General features: G+C 44.6%; 1 protein-coding gene across 22 annotated transcripts in view; it reads right to left on the reverse strand.

Moving 5' to 3' along the window:
- Positions 1–24,347, reverse strand: part of FHOD3 (formin homology 2 domain containing 3) — a 455,279-nt gene that overhangs the window by 47,750 nt on the left and 383,182 nt on the right. For all 22 annotated transcript variants that reach the window (XM_070513157.1, XM_070513160.1, XM_070513168.1 and 19 more), the window contains 3 exons: positions 22,904–23,200; positions 13,978–14,858; positions 838–996 (listed from right to left, as the gene is read on the reverse strand). In XM_070513157.1, coding sequence (XP_070369258.1) covers positions 838–996; positions 13,978–14,858; positions 22,904–23,200 — 1,337 coding nt within the window. The remainder of the gene's footprint in view (positions 1–837; positions 997–13,977; positions 14,859–22,903; positions 23,201–24,347) is intronic.

Raw genomic sequence — 24,347 nt, forward strand, 5'->3', positions numbered from 1 at the left:
GAGGCATTAAAGAAATCCAGGGCCCCTTGCCAGTAGTAGGATAGAGTGGGTGTCACTCAATGCCAAGAAGCAGTGTCCTCAGATCCCCACTCTGACCCAGTGGCCCCAGATTATATTCTGTAGGAATCTGTGGGCTGGGCCATTCGTTCCACTCACTTTGTCTCCCTTATTTGAACATGAGATTGAACTTGCTGACAACTGGCACCAGCCCATGGTGAAGGGAGAACAGGGCCTCGTGGAAGAGCACTGAACCCTCGCAGAGCAGATGAGCTGTGGCTCCAGCTGGGTCACATACCAGCCATGTAGTCACAGCCAAGTCACCCAACCTCTCTCCACTTCTGCCACTCAGACCAACAAATGCTAAAGACTCAGTTGGCTTGGGTTCTCCAGCTTATCAAACAAAACATATCTCTACATACCCCAACAAGTGCCAAGAGAGAAGCAAAGTCATTTACATGGATGTGAGCACACATTGAAAATCCTACTTCTGAAACTGTTCATTAAACACACTTGGTTTGAAATGACGTGAAAGAAGGTCCTATCAGCCTGCTAAGGAGGTTATCATGTTCTCCCACATAGAGGTAGGTGGAGGGTGGTCAGAAGGAAGTCAGTAAATGGACCAGAGAATGAACAGTTTTGAACTTCATAGGGAAGAGGGGCTTTTTAGCCCCCAGAAGTTAAAAAAAAAAATGTGAGAATTACTAACATTATTCAGAGTCTGTCTGAGACAGAAATATGGCAAGTGACCCTGTGGAGAAAGTCATAATGTATACAGTAATGCTTTACATATGCAACGTATTACAGAACACAAACAATGCTCCATAGAGCTTCTCTTACCTCAATTCCTTCTTTGTTTAAGGCATATTCATCAAAATTCAAAATGGCTATCTTAATCGTTCTTGGAGGGGGAAGCACTGTCAGACCAATATTAATGGCATTGCTCCTCTTGGAATCCAGGACGATGATCTCCTGCCTTTTTCCATCTGCAGCAGTTTTCTTGGTGATAAAACAAGGAGAATCCAAGATTAATGCATCATCTTTGGTCCTTTCTGAGTTTCGTTATTAAAAGTAAACTCACTACTTATTTAGAGATGAAAACAAATGGCCCTGATTCAGCTCAGGGAAGGACTGGCTACTGCTCAGCACAGGAGAAAGTGCTCAGGGATTAGCTCTGAGAAGCCGCCAAGCATGGGTCAGCAATGGAACTTCGCGAGTCAGACACATTACAAAATAAAATTGATTTTCCTTCAATTGGGAAAAATGTGATATTTTGCAAGGAAAAAAACCTGTTTTTTTCCATAGAAGCAGTGGAAACAAAACTAAAAGCTCTCAGAACTCCCTTCCTGTGGGCTGCGAGGTGTCGGAATGTGCCTTGGTTGGCCCTAGGGCATATAGCGTGTGCCCGGAGACAGAGACAGTCGGTACACATGCGAAGAAGACAGGAGTGATGAGGGGAATCCAGCATTACTGGCTGGTCAGCCCCTCTGGATCCACAGCTGCATGGTTTCAGGCCCTCCTCTCACCATTCAAACGTCCTATATCCCTTATCTAGAGCTTCTGCCACACTTACCCATCTGGGCAGCTGCTCAATGGGTGGGAGAAGAGGAGCCTTCCAAGGAAGGAAATTGAAGGGGCACCTGCTGCTAAAGAGGAATGAGGGACAAACAGGTGCAGAGGCCAAGGAGGGGGACAGAGGACAAGAGGTGTCCGGGTGTCCTCATAGAGCCCTTGTGTGTGTGGCTTCCCTGCTGGCTTGGGTGCTCCTTGGGGGCAGGCCCTGGGCTAGCACATAGCCAGAACCTAGCAAGTATATGAGGTGCTGAGGCAACATTTGCCCACAGCTGAGATGACAAGGCCTCCAGCTTTCTCCTTCAGCTCTAGGGAAGTTAAGGATGGAGGGCAATAGGGGCAAATGGAGGAGACCCAGCTTAGCAAGCTCCCTGTGCACACTCAGGTTTCCCTTGGGGCAAACAGAGCTGGGAGGAAGACTATTTTCATTCACATAACAAGCCTAGGATGACGCTGAGGAATAAGGCACAGTGGATCTCCTGAAGGAAGAGACACATTCAGCATGGGATGAGGCGTGCTTACTATGAGGGGGTGCTCAGTGGCAGGGTAACTAACTCACCTGGTGGTGGAGGGGGTCAGAGTCTGGAGGAGCTGACACTTGACCTGGGCCCTAAATAATGTCTAGGACCTAGCCTGGAGCTCAGGAGAGAACAGAGGGAGAAAAGAAGTGGCTTTGTCCAGGTTGCTGGGAACTGCCAGGGATGCAGCTGGAGATTTGGAGGGCCACATCTAGGGGACCTCAGGAGCCAGCTGCTGTGACTGCATTGCAGGTAGGCCCCAGCTGAGTAGCTGACTGCCGCCCATCATTGGTCTCCTGCACCAAAGCCCACCCTACTGAACTGTCTGGAGCAGCTGGCCTGCTGCAACACTAGAGGCTGGAAGCTGGCAAGGAGAAATGGACTGTGGCCCCTTAAGTCCTACTGACCCCTTCCAAACTCAATTTCTAAAATTCTATTTTAGATCCTTCAATATGTATTTGGGAATAAATTAGAATTTCTTCACAAAGAAAATAACTGAAAGCATCCAACTGTTTTGAAACCTGGTGGCCAGGAAGAACACTTCCTGTGGGAGTGGTCATCAGCTTTGAACAGTGGATCCCCAGGGACATGCGCTGCAGCACCCCCACTCTGCAGGGCAAGCTTGTCTTCTATATATTTAATCAAACAAGCTAATGGGAGCCCCTGAAATTTAGCTTTTAAATCTAACTTAAAATAATTTGTTTGTGGAACATTAAGAAGAAATGAGGAAAAGTTTGACAAAATGCTGAATATAGGCAATGAAGAGGGATGTTATGACTTGCAATGCCCACACTGGGGTGCTAGGGTGCCCACTCCTTCAGGAACTGCAGGGCATCTACCCAACATCCACTTTCTCTTCCCCGTTAACCAACAAGACCATAATTTTTTTCAGGATGGCAATGTGTCAGTTAAACCAGTCACTTCCCCTGGACCCTTTGTTGCTAAAGCTGGGTCTGTGACTTAGTTCTGGCTTTTGTTTCCTTGACTAAAAATGGATAGACCCAGTGGGCCATGCCTTTTGCCCTTCCCCCTTTTTCCTGCCTAGAATATGGATGTGAGGCCTGGAGATGCAGCTGTAGATATCCTGTGAGCATAAGGAATGAAGCCACATAAGGACAGCAGCATGGAAGACAGAAGGAGCCTGGGACAGGCAACCACCCATAGCCAGGATCCAGTGCAGGAGGCATCTATCAGAAGGCAGGGATTCCCTGGGAATCAATAGACCTTAGCCCCTCATCTATACAGCCTCCCTCACTGTAGGAGCCTGGAGAGATGCCCGAGCAGGCCCAGCCCAATTCCAGCCTTTGTGTGAAGGAGAAAAATATGCCCCACTCTGGGGAGACACAGCCTCACGGCAAACAGCTTGAGAGAGAAGCACCACTCAGATTTCAGCCTTTCCACCTCAGCCAGCAGCTATGTGCAGCAAACGACATGCAGAGACCTATGTGGTGGCTCTGAGCCTGACATGTCCTTGTTTCCATTCTCAACAGAACTCAATTTACACCAGTGGACACAGCCACACACTCCCCTGTAAGTCAGAGAGAAGTGAGCTGCCAAGCATCCTGAGATAACGGGGAGAGCTGTCCCCACACATTGACTCTTGACTCTACACATTTTTAGAGCACTTCCACCCACATCATGAAGGAAAGAGTAAGAATATATATAATATCTGAAATCGAATTATTCAATCTCTGGATTTTACCAAAAGGTGTTTTAAATGCTGTTCTTCATAATCAAAACCGACTCCATTGGAGGCTACCGAGCACTCAAATGCCTTAGGGTCTGTTCTGCCTGAGACGAGGGAGAGGTCATGTGGGACTGTCCAACTCTCTCCTTCCCTCCCACAATCAGCTAGAGCAACATCTGCAAGGGTAAGACAAAGTTCTCTGTGCCTGGGAGCATGTGTCCATGTCTAAGGATTAGCAGTCATCAATTCTGATCCATTTCAATCATCTTTCAGGGTCAAAGCCCCACATAAGCAAGCGTGACCTTCACTATGTCCTTCATATGGTCCTATGACAGAGTAACTGTTGTCCATCCTCTTCCACAAAGCCTCTCATCACCACCCTTCCTTCAGTGCCACCACTTCCACCCTGAGCATGACCCCCAGAGCCCAGACTCCCAGAGCAGTCCACCACTCCTGCTTCCAGTCTCTTCTTGTCCCCAAACCATCCATCTCACTTTTCCCAAGAGTCTTTCCCAGATACCTGTTTCCTTATCAAACCTCTCTGATCAGAAAGTCAGTGACTGCCTGTTATCTAAAATTAGAAAAATAAGAAATTGCTCAATGATGGAGATGGATATAAAAGCAGAGGCCAGAGAAGAAAGAGTGGTCCTTGTGAATAAGGTTAGGAAATGCCCTTTTAAAGGGGTAGGATGTGATGGGGAAAAGGTGGAACAGAGATTGAGAAGACAACAGGAGGCAACACCTCCAGGCAGGAAATCAGGAAGTTGTCTTGCCTTTGATAGGAGACCAGACATCACCCAAAGAACACACCCAAAAAAGGAAACAAAATGCCAAAACCTCTTGAAATATAAATACCAGGACTACCTAAAGGAAAACTTTCTTGAAAGTAATAAAAGAAGAGGTAAATAAATAAGAAACATCACGTTCCTGGATAGGAAGTCCTGATGTTATAAGGATGCTCATTACCTCTCATCTCTCTATATATATTTAATATAGTTCTAATCAAATTCCCGTAAGATTTGGTTTTGGTATTAACAAAATATTCTAAAGTTACTATAAAAGAATATCTGTGTAAAAAATCAATAAGTAGAGTTATATACAATATTTACCCAATCAGCTATAAAAACTTATTATAAAACTGATATAATTAAAACATATAGCACTAGCACTAGAATAGTTAGAATGATAGAACAGAATAGAATAATAGTACAGAAAAAGCTCTTATACAACGACACAGGGCATTCCAACAAAGACACCTAGAGGAATGAGTCACAAGCCATTATGAAAGCCCAATTTCTAATACAGAACCAAAGAAAGTAACTTTAAGTCAAAAAACGCAATATGGCAGGTTAAGATCATGACAGACTGGTTTGAACAACATCTTCCTTCTTAAGAAGAGAGAAAGCTTAAGAATAGGCTTGTGTGGGAACAGCCAAGGGTCAGCATGATGGGAGTATGCCACACCCCACGAGCACCCCTTGCTGACTGGAGTCTCAAGACATTATCACTGATGGTCCTTGACACCAAACCCTGAGCAGATACAGGAGAAGAGGATGAGAACCAAGCTCAGTCCTCAGACAGGCTCTTTCTGATCAGCCATACGCCTTCCCATATTTATTTATTTGTTGCCTCTCCTTAATATAGATCCATTTCCTTAAATAGATATTTCCTGAGGGCCTACTCCTTGAGTGGGGACATTTCCATGGGGACTAATGAAAAATGCACACCTGTGGAGGGCCAGGATGCCCCTGACACCAATAGTCAGTCCTAGGGTAAGAGGAAATAAGGGTTTCTGTCTCAATCCTCTGATAAAAGGACAATCAGTAAAATCTCTGCCTTCTTCCTCAGAAAGTTCCAAGAACTTTCAGGAAGGAAAGGATGATGGAAGGAGGCTCCTGTGGGCCCAGGATCCAGGCACAGGATGCTAGACTAGGGTTGACTGGAAGTGAAAACGGGAACAACTGTCTCAGGGGTGAGATAGTTGGTCAGCAAAAGAGTGGAAGTGAGGCAGTGTGGGGCCAACAATTGTGAAGCTGTTTCTGAATGTGCTACTTTTGCAAATGTGTCCAGAACTGTTCGGGGAGAAGAGGAACTTACTTCTTTAAGGGGGAAAGGGTACCTTGGGAAGAAGTTAGGCTCTGTTTTGCTTCCAGAAAGCCTAGTTGAGCTGAACTCCTGAGTGGAACCAGGTGGCGACACTCAGTATATAGCCCAGCACATCCTTTGAAGATCCAACTCTCAGGAAGCCTTTAGAATGCCAACAGTTGCCCTTCCAGAAATATTGTCTTTGGAGAAATCTTCAGGCTTGGATGCCATGTAGGGCGTTTGTTCATTTTTGGTTTTGACTCAGCCAAGAAGACTGCAGGGAGAGGGGGAGGGAGTGTGGACAGGCAAAACGGTGCGAGACAGAGGCCATCCTCTGGGGAAAGAGATGCTGTCAAGGCGAGCAGAGACCTCTTAGAGAGAAGGGGCAGGAAGGAGCTCACTAAGGCAATTCAGCCCCTTTCTCCCAAGCTGTCCAAGAACATTGAGGGGCCAGCTTCCCGGAAGGCAGAAGTGAGCCCCTCCAGGAAGAGGCTTCAAATAGGCAGTACCCAAAGCCACAAAAATTACAGGATTTCTGAGAAGCACACAGAGGAGGTAGCCAATTTAAGTAGGGACTGCTAACTGCCAAGGCTTAGGGGAAGGGCTGACTGTTCTCTGCAGCTCCACATTCACCTGGTGGTCGGCTTCCCGGGTTGGGCTCTACTCTCTAGAGCCAACCAGCTCCAAGAGGTAGGGCTCCGCAAACTCAGCCGCTCCTAGGAGCAGAAAGTAGGAGCATACAATAGGAGTATTTTCTGGAAGAGTTAAGCCAGATATTTAGGTCCAATCAGGGGGACTCTTGGTGCAACACCAATCCTTGACACAGAGATGGATGACTACGTGCTTCACAGGGAGGAGATGCGCAAGCCAGGTTTTTGGACAGAAGACATTCTTGCCTCCAAGAACAAGTATTTTAGAATCTGCAAGTAAAGAAACAAACTGGATTCTGGATGGTCATTGGGGGTGAGGGGTCACTGCGTAAGAGTGCCCATATCGGATTTCATTTAACATCCTGAGAAAAAGATCACAACCCCGCCCCGCCCCACCCATAATCAGTTTGGGAAAAGGGAAGGGTGAGTATTTAGGCAGCAGTTAGGAACAGGTGAGAAGGAAAATTTAAATGCTAAATAGTAGTCATTAAGCTTAGAGACTAATTTAAAATCTCACAATAGAATCTCAGGAAAGTCATGTGACAAAGGTTAAGAAAATTAATAGCACAAAAATGATAGGCCTGTTAACACATCTACATGGCTTCATGCAGCACACAAGCATATTCAACCCTGTTGCACTGGATCCACTCAACCACCCCAGAAGGTCAGGCACATCGGATCAGGCCTGGATTCTTGTTTCTCCCCAATAGGGAAAAACAGGCTCAGAGAGGTTGACTGACTTGCTCAAGGTCACAGAATTAGACTCCAGACCAAATGAAATCTAAAACTGCAATAGCAAAGTATATAGATCATATGGGGACAGGGAGGGTCTTTTTTTAAAATGGCAAGATTTAAAGACCCCCAAAGGAAGAGCACGAGGAAGTGTTCAGAGCATAACCTTGCAAGTAACCAGAACAAAATGGAATCCAGGGATCACATGGACAGGAGCCCTGCAGGGTAACTGAAAACATCCAGAGCAGCGAGTCATCCACATGGGTCAGCCCCATTCACGGCTGTGTGACCTTGGCAAGCCACTGAACTTCTCTGTGCCTCAGTTTCCCCTCTGGCACCTATCTCACAGGGTTTGTTGTGAGGATGAAATGAGACAATGGATGTAAAGCAGTGAGAACAATGCCTGGCCCATGGTAAGTCCTATAGAAATGTCTGCTAGGACAGTCAGAATAGGATTACTGGTATTAATACGTGTAAAGTATTTATGGCACTGCCTGGAACATAGTGCCTTCTAAGAATTAGCTCTTAGCTATTTTCACCACCACTGACTCCTTCTTATTTTTACTCTACTGACATTATATTTTAAAAATATATGGTCTACCAATGTATATTTTTCATAACTAATGCATCTACCGTGTTTCCTGATCAAAGGCGCCTGCATAAATAGGAACGTCAGATCAAATCAGGGTCCCCACCCCGAAAGGCGATAGTTCCAGGGGAAAGTACGGAGACTTGATTTTCAATTTAGCCTGCACAGCTGCTTCTCAAGGACTCGGACCACTCGCATGGGGCTTTGTTAATGACTGCAAACAGCTCATGGATGTTCATTAGAGTCTGTGCAGACCCCCAGGCACATAGAATCCCAGAGTGGGAAATAGATCTAGAAAATGAGCACGCCTTGAGTGGTACTGAAGATCTCCTTGCAAAGGACGTGGTAGAAGACATCTTGGTTTCTGTTTTTAATGAGGAGGATATCATGGTGATTGCCACATGCCAAATTCCTCCTGAGGCTAACAGACTAATGGGAAGGACTAATGGTAAGGGGAGCTCTGGAGAAAGATGAGGAAATTCTCCTTCTTTGCCAGGATACACATCTACCTCCATGACTGATGGCAGAATGGGCAAACAGTAAGTCACCACCACTAACTGGGAGAAATCAACATCACTCACCTGAGGCGGAAACAGGTCTGATCAATATACTGACACTTTCTGAAGGAAAACCAGAAACCATAGTTTATTTATACTAGTGCTTTACAACTTTGGGTACACAAAAGAATTCCCAGGGGTACTTTTAAACAACAGTGGGTTGGGTCCCATCCTCAGAGATCCTGATCTCCTCAGTCTGGAGTGGGGCACAGGGGTCACAGATGTTTAAAAGATCTCTCTTGCAACTGATTTAGACTTTCGAAAAGTCTGAAGGCTTTTAAGACGGGATTGTTGGATGAGTAGAAAGTTGTTCTTTCAAGCAAAGGAATATAATTCAAAAGTAGGAAACAAAAGGCAGGAATAAGAGAATATTTCTTAGGATAGAAAAACAGTAACAGGGTCACCCCCACCCCCACCCCCCATTCCAAGATGCAGCAAGGACTGGTCCTGCCATTTTTATGAATGAAGTGGGATAAAGTTCCCACATAGACAACGCAGGAAGTTTTTATTGATGTTAAAATGAGACTGACACGCCCAACAAATGCCGAGCTCATCCCAGTCCTGGGAGGTGAGTTGTCAGTTACTGAGAAACAATCCTTCCACATTCCAGAGTAAGGCAGCTCAGAAGCTCTGGGCTTGGGTGCAGCGGAGTCCTGAAGACGTGGCCACACATTCTGCCACAGCTAACACAACATAACCAAATAACAGGTGTGGTTCTTGGAAATAAAACAGAAAACCCTGTTCCACCTCTCCACACAGGATAGGGCCTCTACCTGTGGCACACCATGACAAGAAGGGCCAAGGTCCAGAGATGGGCCACCCTGAAGGCAGAAACTTCCTCATGAGGGGAGAGCACGAAATGAGAAGAGTAAGGAGGGGAACATGACCAAAGACTGTTGGAGGCATGCAGCCTGGGCAGGTGAACAGGGCTTGTTTTCCAGAGTCTCTTGAAATGCTGCCATGAAGGATTACCCTTTTGGATTTTTAAAGAGTAGTTTTACTAGAAATAAAGAATGTAACCTTTACAAAGTGGATATTCAGCACATAGACTTGTCACCCCAGAGGGTGCTGTGACTAAAAATAGAACTGGGCTAAGAACACGATTTATTAAGAGAACTCTGTGAGTCTTGGAGAATACCACTAAGTCTGAGAGCACTTCCATGAAAGGCGACTGACCTCTCAAAACGCTTCTCAGCATCACTGTCACAGACCCCAGGCCTGGCTCAGAAAGCACTAGTTCTAAAATGGTAAATCACCCCTCCCACTCCCCAGCAACTGCCAAAAGAGTGACGCCACGGAATGTTTTCAAAACTGTCTGCTGAGAAAGTGACAACAACAATGATGCCACAATACAGATGTCATAAAGATGTGACAGCTATGGAATTTTCCTTAGTCCTGTTACAAGGGAGACGGCGGTATACATGGGAAAGCATTAAGGCAAAAAAACAAAACAACAACAACAAAACAACTAAGACTAAATAAAGGCTGAAAATCCTTTAGTTAGGAAAAAAGTTTCTGAGGAACCTGCCATAATAGGCTTGCCTCATTGTTAAGTTTAGGGGAAAAAAGTATCCATTTCTCACATTTGCCTTTTGAGTCTTCCATAGCAGAGGTCAACTGTAAAAGAGTTACATTTGCATCGTTAATGCAGTTCATCTAGTCCCTAACCAGGAGACTTCTGAGAGAAAAAGGGAGTGCTCCTCATAACTATGCCAAGACAACAGGCATACACCAGGACCACCCTGGGGACACTAGGGTGTTAGACTCACCCCACTGAAGTCCCAAACTTGGGTTTGGAATTTCCAGGAAGAATTCAGGCTTTCTGAGGATGATGCTAAATAAAATAACATTTGCTTACGATCTGACCTTGAATATAGGGGTAGGAAGGATTTTACTCTCAGGAGAATAAAACCAGGCTGGGGATGGCTGAGTCAACAGGGAAAGTAGTGGTGAGAAGAAATGCCCCCTCACTGGTATCTCATTTTTCACTTTAAATCAGTGGTTCACAACTTTGTTTGAGTCCATGGGGAGCTTTTAAAAATAACCCAGGCTGGGGCTCATCCCAGACCAAATAAATCATCATCTCTGAATTTTCTTAAAAAGTCACTGCTAATAGTTTCTGATTTGTTTAAAAATGTCATGGTAAATAAAGTTGAACAAACCCTCCAAATCCATTCTGGAGTGTCTCCCCCTCCCCATGAGAAACCTAATGCACCCAGGGGAGTAAGGCGGCATTGAGTCCTCAGAGGGGAAACCAAGTCCCCTTCTTCCTTCTGGTCTCTTCTTCCACTCCACAACTGTCTTGGTCTCTCTGCAACTTGGGACATAAAAGCTGCCACTTGGGAGCAGGAGGGAATTTGCTGCCCTGGATGAGGCATACAGGTTGGAATTCCCCTTCTGGGGCTCCTCAGGATGATGTCAAGTCCATGGAGGGCACTTCCCCACACCCCCAGGGCTTTCTGCCCTGACATCTTTCTCCAGGGTCACTTTAACTACCTCCTATATGATTCAACACGTCTTAGACCAGCAGTAGAAATACAATATGATGATATGTAGCAAAGGATTTCTGTCTTTCTCCAGAAAACATAATTAAAGTCATCTTACTAAAAAGCTATATATATTTCCTGCTGAGAGAGAAAAGTAGATCCAATCCCAGAAACTATTTGGAAAGGAAACCAAAAAGCACATATTTCTGTTCTTATCATTTCCATTAAGTGGTCACAGAGCCTTGGGTCTGGCATGAATGTTTGTTTTTGGAGTGACTTGGATGGTCATAACCATACCCTGTAACTCTGGTCTGGTGTAAGTTTTCTGATGGAAATTAAAACCTGTTCCCTTGGCTCTGTGCTGTTTTGTGAGGTCTATTTCATTTTATTTGTGTTGTGCTCTATTGTGTTTAATGAAAAACTTCTCATGAGCCAGAATTCGGAAGTGGCTGTGTATAGCTGTGGTTTGTGAAAATCAGTCAAGGATTAGAAATAGAAGTAAAATTGGTTATTGTCTGTATTGTTAACATACACATAATGGATTCAGCTCTCCAATGTGATGTGTTTCAATCCTAATTTCTTTCTCACCTTTTGAAACCTTTGTAAATTAGGCCCTGCTCACATTTCCTATCCCCCCAAAACAAAGGTATGGGCTCCTGGGTCTCACTGTAGAACATTCTGGAATCAGTTTAGTAAATTTTTCAATATATTACTTTCCTCTTATGCTCTCACTTTATAAAAACTAGGTAAACATTTGCCCTTTAGCTAGGCAATAAAATATTTTATTTTAAAGTAGTATTTTATTTATTAAAGTATTTATTTTATACCTCCTTCAAGCAAAAAGAGAACTTTGGATTACTGAGAGGACACCAACCAGACTCTTATCATCCACCACAGTGGGACCAGGAGAAGGAGGGAGGGAGGTGAACCATCCATTTTGGGTCTTTCTCAAGGAAGTTTTTAATCTTGCCATTTCCTTTACAAAAATGAAGTCAAAAGCGCCTTTCCTGCCAAACTGTTACTCCCTTTTATTCCTCCTACCCTGAATCAAGGGCCAGACTCTCCCCGGCAGCCTCCAAGGGGGATGAGTAACCAGGGGAAGCCTAGAGGGTGCAGCCAACCAGATGAGCCCACATGGGGGGAGGAAGAGGATGAAGGAGATGGCCAACTGGATCAGCAGGCTGGAGGGAGCGTGAGTGAAGTCAAGTCTTGGGTAACTCCTGGCAACCAGAGATGCTGTTTCAACCCAGCCTGGCCATCCTCTCCCAAATTCCAGGCTTGACCGTAAGAAACGAAGGGGGCACGTGGGTGGCTCAGCATCACATGTGACCAGTCCTGGGAAAGTCAGGAAACAGAGACACCGAGAGCAGGTGCCCAAAATCACTTTCCTAGGTGTCATTTTCTAGAGAGGACAAAAGGAGGTCTACTTTCAGCTAAAGGAGAGGACCTATTGGGCAGGATTTTCTGTATTGGATCTAGTGGTTTGGATTTACAAAGAGGAGAAAGCTTTAATCCTGACTTGGGATTCCCGAGGCTGGTAAGGGTTTGGATTCACACCCTCACCGAGACTGGGCAGAAACCAACACCAGGGTCAAGGCCAACTAGGGGAGAGTAGCAGGTAGTTCCAGACCCCTGGTACGTGTTTTAACAGGAAGTCGACTGATTATGGCTCTCCTACCCGGCCTTTCAGCATCACATAGTGGTGACAAGCACTAACTCTGTCACTCGCCTCCTTGTCTGAAGGGCACTCTTGTCCTGGGGATACTGCACATACTTTTTGATTCAGAATTGGTGCCCAACTGCCAGGTCAGGGAGTCTGACTCAGGCAGCTTTATATTCACTCCAAAACGATGATAAAGGGAGCAACGCATGGAGCTAGAATTCATTGGTGATAAGAGGTTCTTGCATGTTTAATCTAAATTATACTTTACAAAGTGTTTTTGCATACCCCTCATTCCTGAGAAGAGAGGACAGTTTCAAATTTGTTTTAAAACTGTAAAATACCCAGAATCACAAGGGTTTCTAAGAAACCCAGTTTTGTTTTTGTCCTCCTCAAAGCCCCAGTACATAGTTGTATATCCTAGTTGAAAGTCATTCTAATTCTTCTATGTGGGACGCCACCACATCGTGGCTCGATGAGCAGTGTGTACATCCACACCCAGGATCCAAACAGGTGAACCCTGGGCTGCCAAAGTGGAACACATGAACTTAACCACTCAGCCACAGGGTGAGCCACAGGCCCCAAAACCCAGTTCTTTAAGATATGTAAAGGAGACCCTATTATGGTGTTAGCAGTGAGTCATCAGAAATAAAATCTGTGATCCAGTATCTCACAGCTTCTTTATCAGTGTTCATTAACCATGACTTTACCTCTGATGCCCAATAACTTCTTGTACCGTGCTTCTCATTTATAAAAGTGGATATAAAATCTCCGTTAAAAATACCATAGCAGCAACGCCTACAGAATTCTCAAACATTTACAAAAAATAAGAAATCTAGATGCATGTGTCATATTTACAGGATGCTAACTACCTGACTCTTTGGAAACATCCGGATAGTTGTGGCATGCTGATTCAGCCAGGAGATTATCCGAAGAAATGTCACTTAGATAACTGCCTTTGCAAAAGCATTGTGTGGTTATACTGTGTGGAACCTACCACTATCAACTATAACCAATGAAGGTAACAGTAAATAAACACATCCCTGAATAAAGTCGATGTGTTTGAGAAATCAACACATCTACTTTCCTCTAGTTCACATCAACATCTGCTGTTGGGCTCTGCTAATATTCCCCGGTTAATCTTTTCATCTTTTCCTTCAGGTTCTTCGGTTCTTTGCAAGTTACTATGCCTAATGATGCTGGTAAGCTGCCGTCCCCCTTAGCTATTAGAAATTAGCGTCCCTTACTCATTTAGCTTCCACCTAGCGTGTGGTACAAACAGTACTACTTAAAGGTCAGATTTTTTTTTTTTTTACCAACTGCCTTTTTTACCAAATAGCGAAAGCAACATGAAGAGAATTTTATATACAATAAATCTCTCAGTCCTACTCAACAGCAGAAAGTAACTCTGCAAATCAAGAAGCATGCTGGATGCGAGCGGTACCTTCGAGACGGACAGTTCCTTAGATTTAGACTCAAACAGGTGCTCCAGCCTGGAAGTGTCCACCTTAATAGGTTCCAGTTTCGACCACAGGAATTCTCTGCAGCGGCGGTTGTTCTTACACGGCCACTCAAAAGGCCGCACTTCATTCCAGAACAGACGGATGGTCTTCTTTTTCTTGGTGAATGCTGGCTGACCCCTGGGTACCTGGGGCCACCCTAAGCCCTGAGGAGCGCTGAATACTGGAGGAGGAGCCAATAAATTACCGGGGACTGGAGGGGGAGGCACGCTGTCCAACAGGGGTGGAGGGGGAGGGGGTGGCAAGCCCAGAAAGGTGGGTGGGGGTGGGGGAGGTGGCCCCGGGGTATCCCTGGGACCCAGGTCCACGTCCAGGACGTCAATGTCGTCCTCCTCCCCCAGGTCGGTGAAATCCATATCTTGGATTCTGAGCTCCCTCGGATTGGCCATGAGCTGGTCCCAGATGTAGTCAGATTCCGTCTTTGGCTGTGTGGATGCTTTCTCCGGGACCTTGTCATTGGGCTCGGCGTCGGGAGAGATAGAGCCTCTCCCCAGGTCCCCACTGTTGAATTTTTCAGCAAAGGCTTTCACGCTGCCCCTATTGTCCAGACAGCCAACGTCCACCCTCCTGACACTCTCATCCTGGGCCAGAGAGTTGGCCTGCAGGGTGGATATCCTGCTGGCCAGGCTGGATACGGCCTCTGCCCCCTCCTCAGTCTGCCCAGTCTCACCCTCACCCTTCTCCTCCTCATCCGTGGGCTTTCTGTTATGGGCATACAGCATGTCCAGCATGAACCGTTTGCTGGTGAGGATGTCGCCACACTGTTCATTTACACCAACATCCTGAACACCTGCAGACCACAAACCTGAAAGTATACAAGAGAAAAAAATGAGAAAGTGCCAGGGGCCTCAATACCATGAGAAGAGCAACTAGGTAATATGTGGGCTTCACACACACAGTGACTTCAGAGAAGACACTGAAATAAAGCAATTGAAGAGGAATGTGGTCATGGCTGATAAGATGCTCTTGACCAGGAAGACATGCTGCATCAAAGGCCCAATGACACACTCCAAGACTCAAGACTCTTGTAGGTGTGACACTGGCTCGTGGCTCCCACCTAGGCTCATGGGGAGAATTTTCCTAACCTTTCCTGCCCACCCATGACAGCTGGTCAGCACCTACCCAGCCACAGGTAACTAAGGGGCTTCTGCCCTAACGAAACATAAGAAGGCAAGGAAGATGCTCCCTCGCCCACAGCAGGTGTTGGAAAGGCTGTAGAGTTATCTCTGTTTCTCCCCCTTCACATCTGCACCAGTGCAGCTCAAAGTGCCTGGAGAAAGGCACAAACCATGCCATTGGTTGCACTTGAAGTTTGTGGTCACTAGTCTTCAGGAGACACTTAATGCTGCCTGGCAGTCTCATCGATGACCTCTCCTAGATGATTTTTCACACCCCTCTCCTCTAACCTCTCCATCCATCTCATCCTCACACAAGCATGGCCTTGCTTTCTAGTTCAACAACGTAACAGATGAAGTCAGAAGAGATCTTCCAAGGCCTCCATTCCACCTCCACCTACCCACCTGTACCTGAACCCCAACCATGGCCTCCCTCCTGTGACTACTGATAAACTGTCCCTCTCAGCAGGGATCAACCACTCCACTTGTGCATTCGGAAACCACTCCAGCAATTCCCTGTCCTGCATCTCCCAAACTCCTCCCACTAGACCTTCCTACTGGCATATAAATGTGGTATAATTTCACCCATCTTGAAACAAAATGAAACCTCACTTGACTCCATTTATCCCTCCAGCTATAACCCAACTTTTCTCCTTTCCTTTAAAGTAAAGCTGCTTATAAGAGTTGTTTTGCTCACTGTCTCCAACTTCTCTCTTTATTCTCTTTTGAAACAGTCTAATAAAGTTTTGCTCCCACCACCTTTCAAAGCTGCTCCTTTCCAGGTGACCAATGACTTTTCTGTTGCACTAGACCCAGCTGATCACTCCCTTCTCCTTTACTTTATCTTTTGTTTGGCTTCCAGGACATTGCACTGACCTGGCTAGCTTCCTTCTTTCTGGATGCTCCTTCACAGTCTCCTGTGTTGGTTCCTTTTTATCTTTAACCTTTGTATGTCCTTGGACTTCTTCTCTCCATCTACACTCTCTCTCTTGATCATCATCTCATCCAGTCTCCCAGCTTTAAATACCACCTTCTGCCCTCATTCTCATTCCCCTCATGAACTTGCTTCCCCCGCAGTCATTTCCTGTCTCAGACATGGCAACATCATCTATCTTGCTGCCAATTCTAAAATCCTCAGAGTCATCCTTGACTCCTCCTATTCTTTCATCCTATACATCCAATGTAGCAGGGCATCCTGTTAGCTAAATCTTTGTTACATCCAGGATCCAAACACCTTCCTCATCAGCTCCCATGCCACGACCTTGATCCGAGCCAGCATGGTTTCTTGCCCACAGCATTGCAGAAGTGTCCCCTAGCTGGTCCCAGTGTCCACTCTTGCTCCTTTATAGTCAATTCTTAACACAACAGCCATACGATGTGTTAAAATGTCTGAACATGTCTTTCTGCTCAAAGTCTTCTAATGGTGCCACATTTCACTGAAACAAAAAGCCAATAACCTTTCAACGTTCACAAACCTTGAGTGATCCTACCTTCATTTTCTTTAATTTCTTATCACTACCACTGCTGCCGCCACCACCCCAAGACACACATACATGAACCTCTTCAGGTACAGTAGTTCCTTGACAATCCCAGAACTCACCAGGCATGATCAAGCCTCACAGCCTTTGCCCCTCCTGGGACAAACTGCACACAGTTAATCACACAATTTGCTTCTCAACCTCCTTTAGGTCTTTGCTCAAATAGCATCTTCTCAGTGAAGCCTTCCTCGACCATCTTATTTAAAATTGTGCAACCCTCCCTCTCCCCAACACTGTTTATCATCCTTTCCTACTCTATTCTTCACCAGAGTGTTTATTACTGTCTAACCTTCCACACATTTTCCTTATTTATTTTATGGCTGCCTTCGCCCCATCACTGAAACGAGTATAATAACTTGTTAAACCATCCACTTCACTGGGATGTAAACTCTGCAAGAGCAGGGGTTTGGGTTTGTCTTGCTCACTGTTTTATCGTCAGCATCTAGGATGAATGAATGAATGAATGGTCGGGAATGTTATTCCTCTGAGTTTGCTTCCTAAGGGCCAGCAGGGCTGCGCGGTAGGCATTTCAGGATGTGAGTCCCATCAGATACCAGGGCTTCCATCGGTTCTTGTATTGGGAGGTATCAGGAGACCCAGGCCATGGGCATGAGCAAAGGAGAACAGCCTGATCGAACATGCTGGGGGAGGGTGCTAGTCTCTCCCACGTGGCCTTGCCTTGACCTCAGAGGAGGCATTGATTGGGGACGCACCAAAGCCCCCTGGTGCTTTGTTCTTCCGGTGTAGCTTTGTCCTCTCTGCTCTGCTCAATGGTGGCCTAACCTCACCAAGGGACTAATGCCAGAACAAGGAGCTCTTAAGCCCTCCTGTAGGTTTCACAAACAAAATACACTTTTGGTTTTTAGGAGATAATCACCATCAAAGAGAGAGGAGATGGCATTTGAGGACAGGACAGAAAATTCTGGTTATTTGGAGCCTCTACAACTAGTCAGACAATCCTGTAAATAGGGAGACTGCTCTGACGCCAGGAGATGGCTGCAGCAGATAAAGTGGCTGAGTCTCTCTCAAGAGGCTGCCTCACTCTTTCTCCATTTATTGGGAAATGTTGGCAACTTCTTATTTTGGCAACAGGGAAAAGAGTATAATCAGGTAATATTTTAAATGTTGGTTTTCTTGTGTACTCTCTTCATTTAACTTAGGTCTTGTTTTATCGTTAGGTAGTGTGATTTTTTTTGTCCTTGGCAATTTCCTTTGCTCTGAACTCTATCTGATATTAATATAGCCAGTCCTGCTTTTCTTTGATTAATGTTGGCATGATATATCTTTTCCCAACTTTTAACTTTCCATCTGCTTATGTCATTATGATCATCAACCATAAGGTGTTACTCCGTCAATGGAATCAGAATATAAGGAAATGAGTTTTGTATAGACAGCATATAGTTGGGTTGTGTTTTTATCCACTCTACAAATCTCTGTCTTTTAATTTAAAGTAATTAGTGATATATTAAGGCTTACATCAGCCATTTTGTTTGTTTTGCTTATTCCCTTTATTTCAGTTCCTGTTTCTCCTTTCTTCGTCTCAGTGGTTACTTGACTGTTTTTTTAGAATTTCAATCTGATTCGTTTATAGTGTTTTTGAGTACACTGCTTTATGTAATTTTCTTAGCAGTTATTCTAGGTATTACAATATACACACTAATTTATCTGTCTACTTGTATTGATATTTTACTACTTTGAAGTGTAGAAATTTTACTTCCACAGAGATTCCCTTACCTTCCCCACTTTTTAAATATAATTGTCAAGTATTTCCTCTACAAACATTGAACACTACATCAAATAAGTTATAATTTTTGCCTCCACCATCAAATCTGACTTAAGAGACTCATATGGAGAAACAGTCTTTTTTATTTACCCCTATTTTTATCCATTCTGTTGTTCTTTTCATTCTGAAATTACAAGCCTTCTGTCATCATTTCCTTTCTGTTCAGAGAACTTCCTTTAGCCATTCTTTAAGGGTAGGCCTGCTAGTAACAACTTCTCTGAGTTTTTCTTTAACTGAGAATGTCTTTATTTTCCCTTTATTCTTAAAGGCTACTTCATTCTTAAAGGCTGCGTTTACTGAAGATAACAGTCATAACTGACAGTTCTAGTCTTTCAGCACTTGATGCTATGCCTCTTCCTGCTGGCCTCCATGTTTCAGATACGAAATTTGCTGTCAACTGAACTGCTGTTCCTCTATAGCTAACACATCAAGATTCTTTCTACTCTCTTTCAAGACCTTGTTTTTGGTCATCAGTTTTCAGAAGTTTGATTATCATATGTTTTGGTGTGGATTTCTTTGGATTTATCCTCATTAGGATTTGCTCAGCTTCTTAAATCTGTAGGTTTATGCCTGTTGCTAAATTTGGGAAATTTTCAGCCATTATTTCTTCAAATATTTTTCTACCGCTGCACCTTTCTCTTCTCCTTCTTAGACTCTGATGAAATGAATGTTAGTTCTGTTGATATAATTCCATAGGTCCCTGAGGCTCCTGTTCATTTTTTCAGTCTATTTTTTCTCTGCTATTCATATGTGGTAATTTCTACTGATCTGTTTTCATATACACTGATTATTTCCCTTGTTGTCTCCAATCTACTATAAAGCCCATCAAGTATTTTATTTTGGTTATTGTATTTTTCAGTTCTATAATTTCCCTTTGGTTCTTTTTAAATATCTTTTATTTATTTGCTAAGATACTTTGTTACTTTTTTTCATGTATTTCCTGAGTGTTTGTAACTTCTCACTGAAGTATTATTGTAACGGCTGCTTCAAAATCCTTGCCAGGTATTTTCAGCATCTGGCTCATCACAGTGTTAGCATCTGTTGATTATCTTTTCCCTTTCAAGTTGTGATTGCCCTAGTTCTTGATATGATGAATGATTTTCAATTGTATCCTGGATATTTTGGGTATTATTTATTAGGCTTTGGATCATATTTAATCTTCTCTTTTAGCAGGCAGTCACCCTTTATAGGTGTAGTGTAGAGGTCTTGGTGGGGGTAGTTGTTCAGCTCCCTGTTGGGTCCTACTGTCACCACCCCAGCAAGAGGGCTGACTCCCACTGCCTCATTGCAGGTAGGTAGGGTGGAGGTTCAGGACCCCCTTGACTCCACTGGCATCTTCTACTGGCTCACATTGCCTCACTGCTTCCACACAGAAGTAAAGGCTCAGCTTCCCACCAGTCCCCACTGATTTTGGGTTGGGGAGAGCAGAGTGCAGACTAGTCCCACTCCAAACCACATAATTCTACTTTGTTTATGCTTGTTTGGGATGGAGGCTCAGCTCCCCACTCGGCCCTCCTGGTGTCAGGGATAAAGAGGGTGGTGCCGAGAGGAGCAGTATGCTGATTAGTCCTCTTCCCACTGCTTCCTTAAGTCTTGTTCCTGCTGGGTAGGGTGAAGGCTCAGACCCTCACAGGACCCCAATGAGACTACCCTGAAGGAAGAATTGGGATACCACTTGCTTCTTCCCTGCAGGGAATAGAATATCAGTTCCCCATTAGGCCAATATTACCCTAGCATGGGAATCAGAGCACTGCCTGTTTTCCTGTGCAGGGGACAAAAGACTGGCTCCCTACTGAGTCCCACTAACACCACAGGGTTGGGGGAGGAGAACTGGAGCAGTTTCTCCTGTTTCCATGGGGTGAGACTGTATAGAAGATCACCTCCTCTTTGGTCCCACTGAAGCCACTGGGTCAGGGGAGAGGGAGGACAGTGGAAGATTTTCCAATAATGCTTGTCTAGGGTACAGCATGTATTAATAGCCAAAATATTTTCTGTTCTGTTGGACAATCCTTTTCTCAATGCTTTGGCTAGGGGAATAGGCTTTACTTGGAGCTGCCATGTTGTTCAAATCCAAAGGTGCCTAGTCAGTCTGCCGTCTTCTTTCCACCATTCAGAGTCCTCCTGTAACTGACTGTTCTGTTATGCCCAGGGGTTAATATTTTAGTTGTAAGAGGGAAGACCTATGAGCAATGGAGCTTCTCCATCTCAGCCAGCACCTTTTCATTCATTTATTCATCAAGGCTTTAGGAGCCCCTACTATGTTCTGGGCACACAGCTAGGAAGTGAGGACCCATAATAAACAAGACAGACATCCCCATCCTCAGAAAGCTTACATTCAAGTGGAGATAAAGGACAGCTATATAAGTAATTACAACAAAGTGTGACAAATGCTATGATAAAGCCACTCTCACTAATGCCATGGAGTGGAACACAGGAAACAAAGAAAAAGAAAACCACAGGAACATAATAAGTTGAGCCTCTTTCAAGCACCACAAATTCATCTTCAAGTAACAGATACAGTCATTAAAAACAAGACTGGGAATCATTTTGATTGCCTTTATGATTCAACTGAGAACATTCTGAAAAGCAAGAGCTATGATGACAGAGCTGTCCTGACTCCATACAACTGCTGACAGTGCCTGTGAGCAGTGGGATCTTTTAGAAATCAATAAGCTACAACAAATAAACATGATCACACCTCTAACAGCACCAGACTGAAGCAGAAAAAATCACTGCAGAGACCTAATTCCTGAGTCTCTACACTTGGAAACCACCAGCTTTTGGTAGAAAGTCAATGGTTCTTCAGTGGGAACAGAGTCTCCATTTTTGGAAACGTGTCCTTATTTGGAAGACTATTGGACAATCTGATCTAAGAAAGTTCTGTTCCCTGGCTTATTTTTACTAAACCAACTTGTTGATACATTTTAGGCCTGCTAAGTGTAGTTATGATGAATAATTCTTAAAGCTGTTTATATAAATAAAACGTGATTTAAGTCCAAACTGATCAAGAAGTCTTACCTGACACCCTGCACTGTGACCATAATTATATTGAATGTGAATAATAAGTAGAATTTGGGAGATTTACTGTAATCTTACTTGGAAAGAAATTAAGAAAGTATCAATATATGTAACACCTCTTAGCATATACATCTTCAACCAAACAGTCATAAGATTTTCAATGCAATAATTCCTAAGACGTAAACTAATAACGTCTTTTAGTCCTTTTTCACTGCATCATAGTAATCAGTAATATAGAGAATAAAATCTAGTGATATATCATAATTGGTGAAAACTCAAATTTTAGCTATTTTAGACTAAGCCATTGATTGACAGGTCTCATGGGCGACATTATGGTGTCATTAATTCATTCCATTTTCATTCATTCATCTATGCTTCAGAGACACTGTATTCTCAAGCTGTGAACTAACAAGCCATATGTGGGTCATGCCACTGGTTGGCAGGTCCTTGTGGAGCCTTCACACTGCCCTTTGAACCCAAGATGTAGGCTCTTTGAGTGTCACTCTGTAGTTTAATGAAGGCTGGCCCATAAGACATCCTTCACTGGTGAGGAGAGTTAGTTGCAAGAGGCGGCTCCCTACCACCCTGACAGCACATAAGTCACAGGCAGGAAAACCAACCCCACAGTGTAGCATAGGAATCATAATCCAAATGATTATAGAAATCATTTCCAATTCCTATAACCCTCCATAGTGCCCACTCTGAGTCCCTAGTGAGGACTAACATTCCATTTGTCACCATTACACAGGTGAACTGAATGAATATCAGTAGCGTATCAAAAAGGTATAATTCCATAAGGAAAAGCATGTACTTTATACCAGAGAAAAGAATAATCCTGAGTATACTACAGAAAATTACGAATATTCTAGTAGAAAACATCAAATTGACCTCAGCACATTGTGAACTGCCACTTTTTGGAAGCACTCATTCAATTCACTTTAACAAATTTGCTCTGGTCTGAAATGTTCAGTCATAATGGTTTAACCTACTTCATTGAAAAAAGTCTTTCAAGGGAGTAGATAATATGCCATGTCTCCAAATTAAATTAGGAAAAAGCTACACTTACTATTAACAATCAAACAAGTAGAAGGAAAAGGAATTTCTCTGTTGGGGCTTATGCCCTAGGAAAAGTCCTCTGTTGCCCTCGAATTGGGCCCTTTCGGCACCTGGAGAAGTGATGGTGCAACAGCATGGCAGAGGGCGTGGGAGCCACCTTTCTATGGGACAGGAAGTTGCTGGCTGGCTAAGAGTGTGGCCACATTCCTCATTTCCAGATAACAGGTGACACAGCACAGTGAGTGAGCTGAGCCAGCAGGTTGCCTCAGAGGCCAGCAAACCAGGTCCCCCACCCCAGGGTTCCCTGGAATATGTTTATGGAGAAAAGGGGCTTTATTACCAGTTCCCCTGTCCCTGGAGAGCTTGTCCTCCTTCTCTTCCCTCTCCAACGTGCTGCTGGAAGAGGAGATGCTGGAGGCAGAGCAGTTGTCCCTCTCGTTCACCTCCTCGTTCTGCCTCTCTTTCTCACTGAGGGAGGCTCGCTCTTCTGGCTCTTGCTCCAGTGCTCGCTCCACTTCACTCTGTCTTCCCACGTGAGCAGGGGCTATTTCCCGGCTAGCCTCCTCAGCAACCTGCCCCACCTCTGCCTCTGGTTCCGGTTCTGCCTCTGGTTCAGGCCCAGGATCCCTTGCACTTGCTGGAGGAGACAACAATGGAGATTATAATCATAGCAGGAATCTCTTGGAAGTGTCAAGTGAGGTGTGAGAATGGATGTGAGGTTGACTTCTCTGTGCTGGCTGTGGTGGGCAGAATTCTAAAGGTGGCCCCCAAGACTCCCGTCCCCTGGTTGTTCAATCAGGCACGATCTAGGCACTGCAGGGAAAGGATGCAGCTGACATTCAAGTCTCAAGTCACCTGACCTTAAGGGTATGGAGATTATCCAGGTGGACCTGATCCAATCCAGTGAGCTTTTTAAAAGCTGAGTGTCTTCTGATTAGCAGTAGGAAAGGAAGTCAGAGAGACTAGAAGCACAGAAGGATTTGACACGTTAGTGCTGGCTTTAAAGACGGAGAGGCCACATGACAAGGAATGCAAGTGGCCTCTAGAAGCTGACAACGACTCCTGGATGGCCACCAATAAGGAACAGGGACCTCAGTCCTGCAAGCGCAAGAAACTGAATTTTGCTAACAACCTGAAGGAACCTGCAGGTGGGTTCTTCCCAGGGCCTTCTGATAAGAGCCCAGCCGGCACAACTTTGATTTTGGCCTTGTGGTACCCAGGGCTAAGAATCCAGCTGAGCCCTGCTGGACTTCTAACCTATGGAAACTATTCAATTTATGGATAATAAATGGGTGCTGTTTGGAATTGCTATGTTTGTGGCAATATTTTATGCAGCAATAGAAAACTAATACATGATCCTTTTACCTCTTCAGGAAAAGAGAAAAAAATCCATGGTGAAACAAGCTGACAAGCAAGCAGCAGCCTGATGTTGTATCAGTGGCTAAACCAACGAGGCCTGCCAACCTGTACTTGAGTCACGTTTGCTCACAATGGGAAGTTAACCTATAATTTTGAAAGCTACTTAGAAGAATCACTTATGGGCACAGAACTATTTGTAAACCTTTCAAGACTGGAGTTTTGATGCTTGTACCAAGGTAAAATGCCCAGATTCCCACGTGTGCCATCCTCTAGGGAGCAGGGAAATGGCAGTCTGGCTTATGCATGCTTTTGCTGAGCAAAACTCTCAGCTGTGAGCTGTGGATGGGTAGCAAAATGATTGAGGATACAAAAAATTCTGAGCCCACTGCTGCACATGAAGGCCAGAGGAGGATGGGTTACTCCTG

Source organism: Equus asinus, chromosome 7 (assembly GCF_041296235.1).
Source record: "Equus asinus isolate D_3611 breed Donkey chromosome 7, EquAss-T2T_v2, whole genome shotgun sequence".
Lineage (NCBI taxonomy): Eukaryota > Metazoa > Chordata > Mammalia > Perissodactyla > Equidae > Equus > Equus asinus.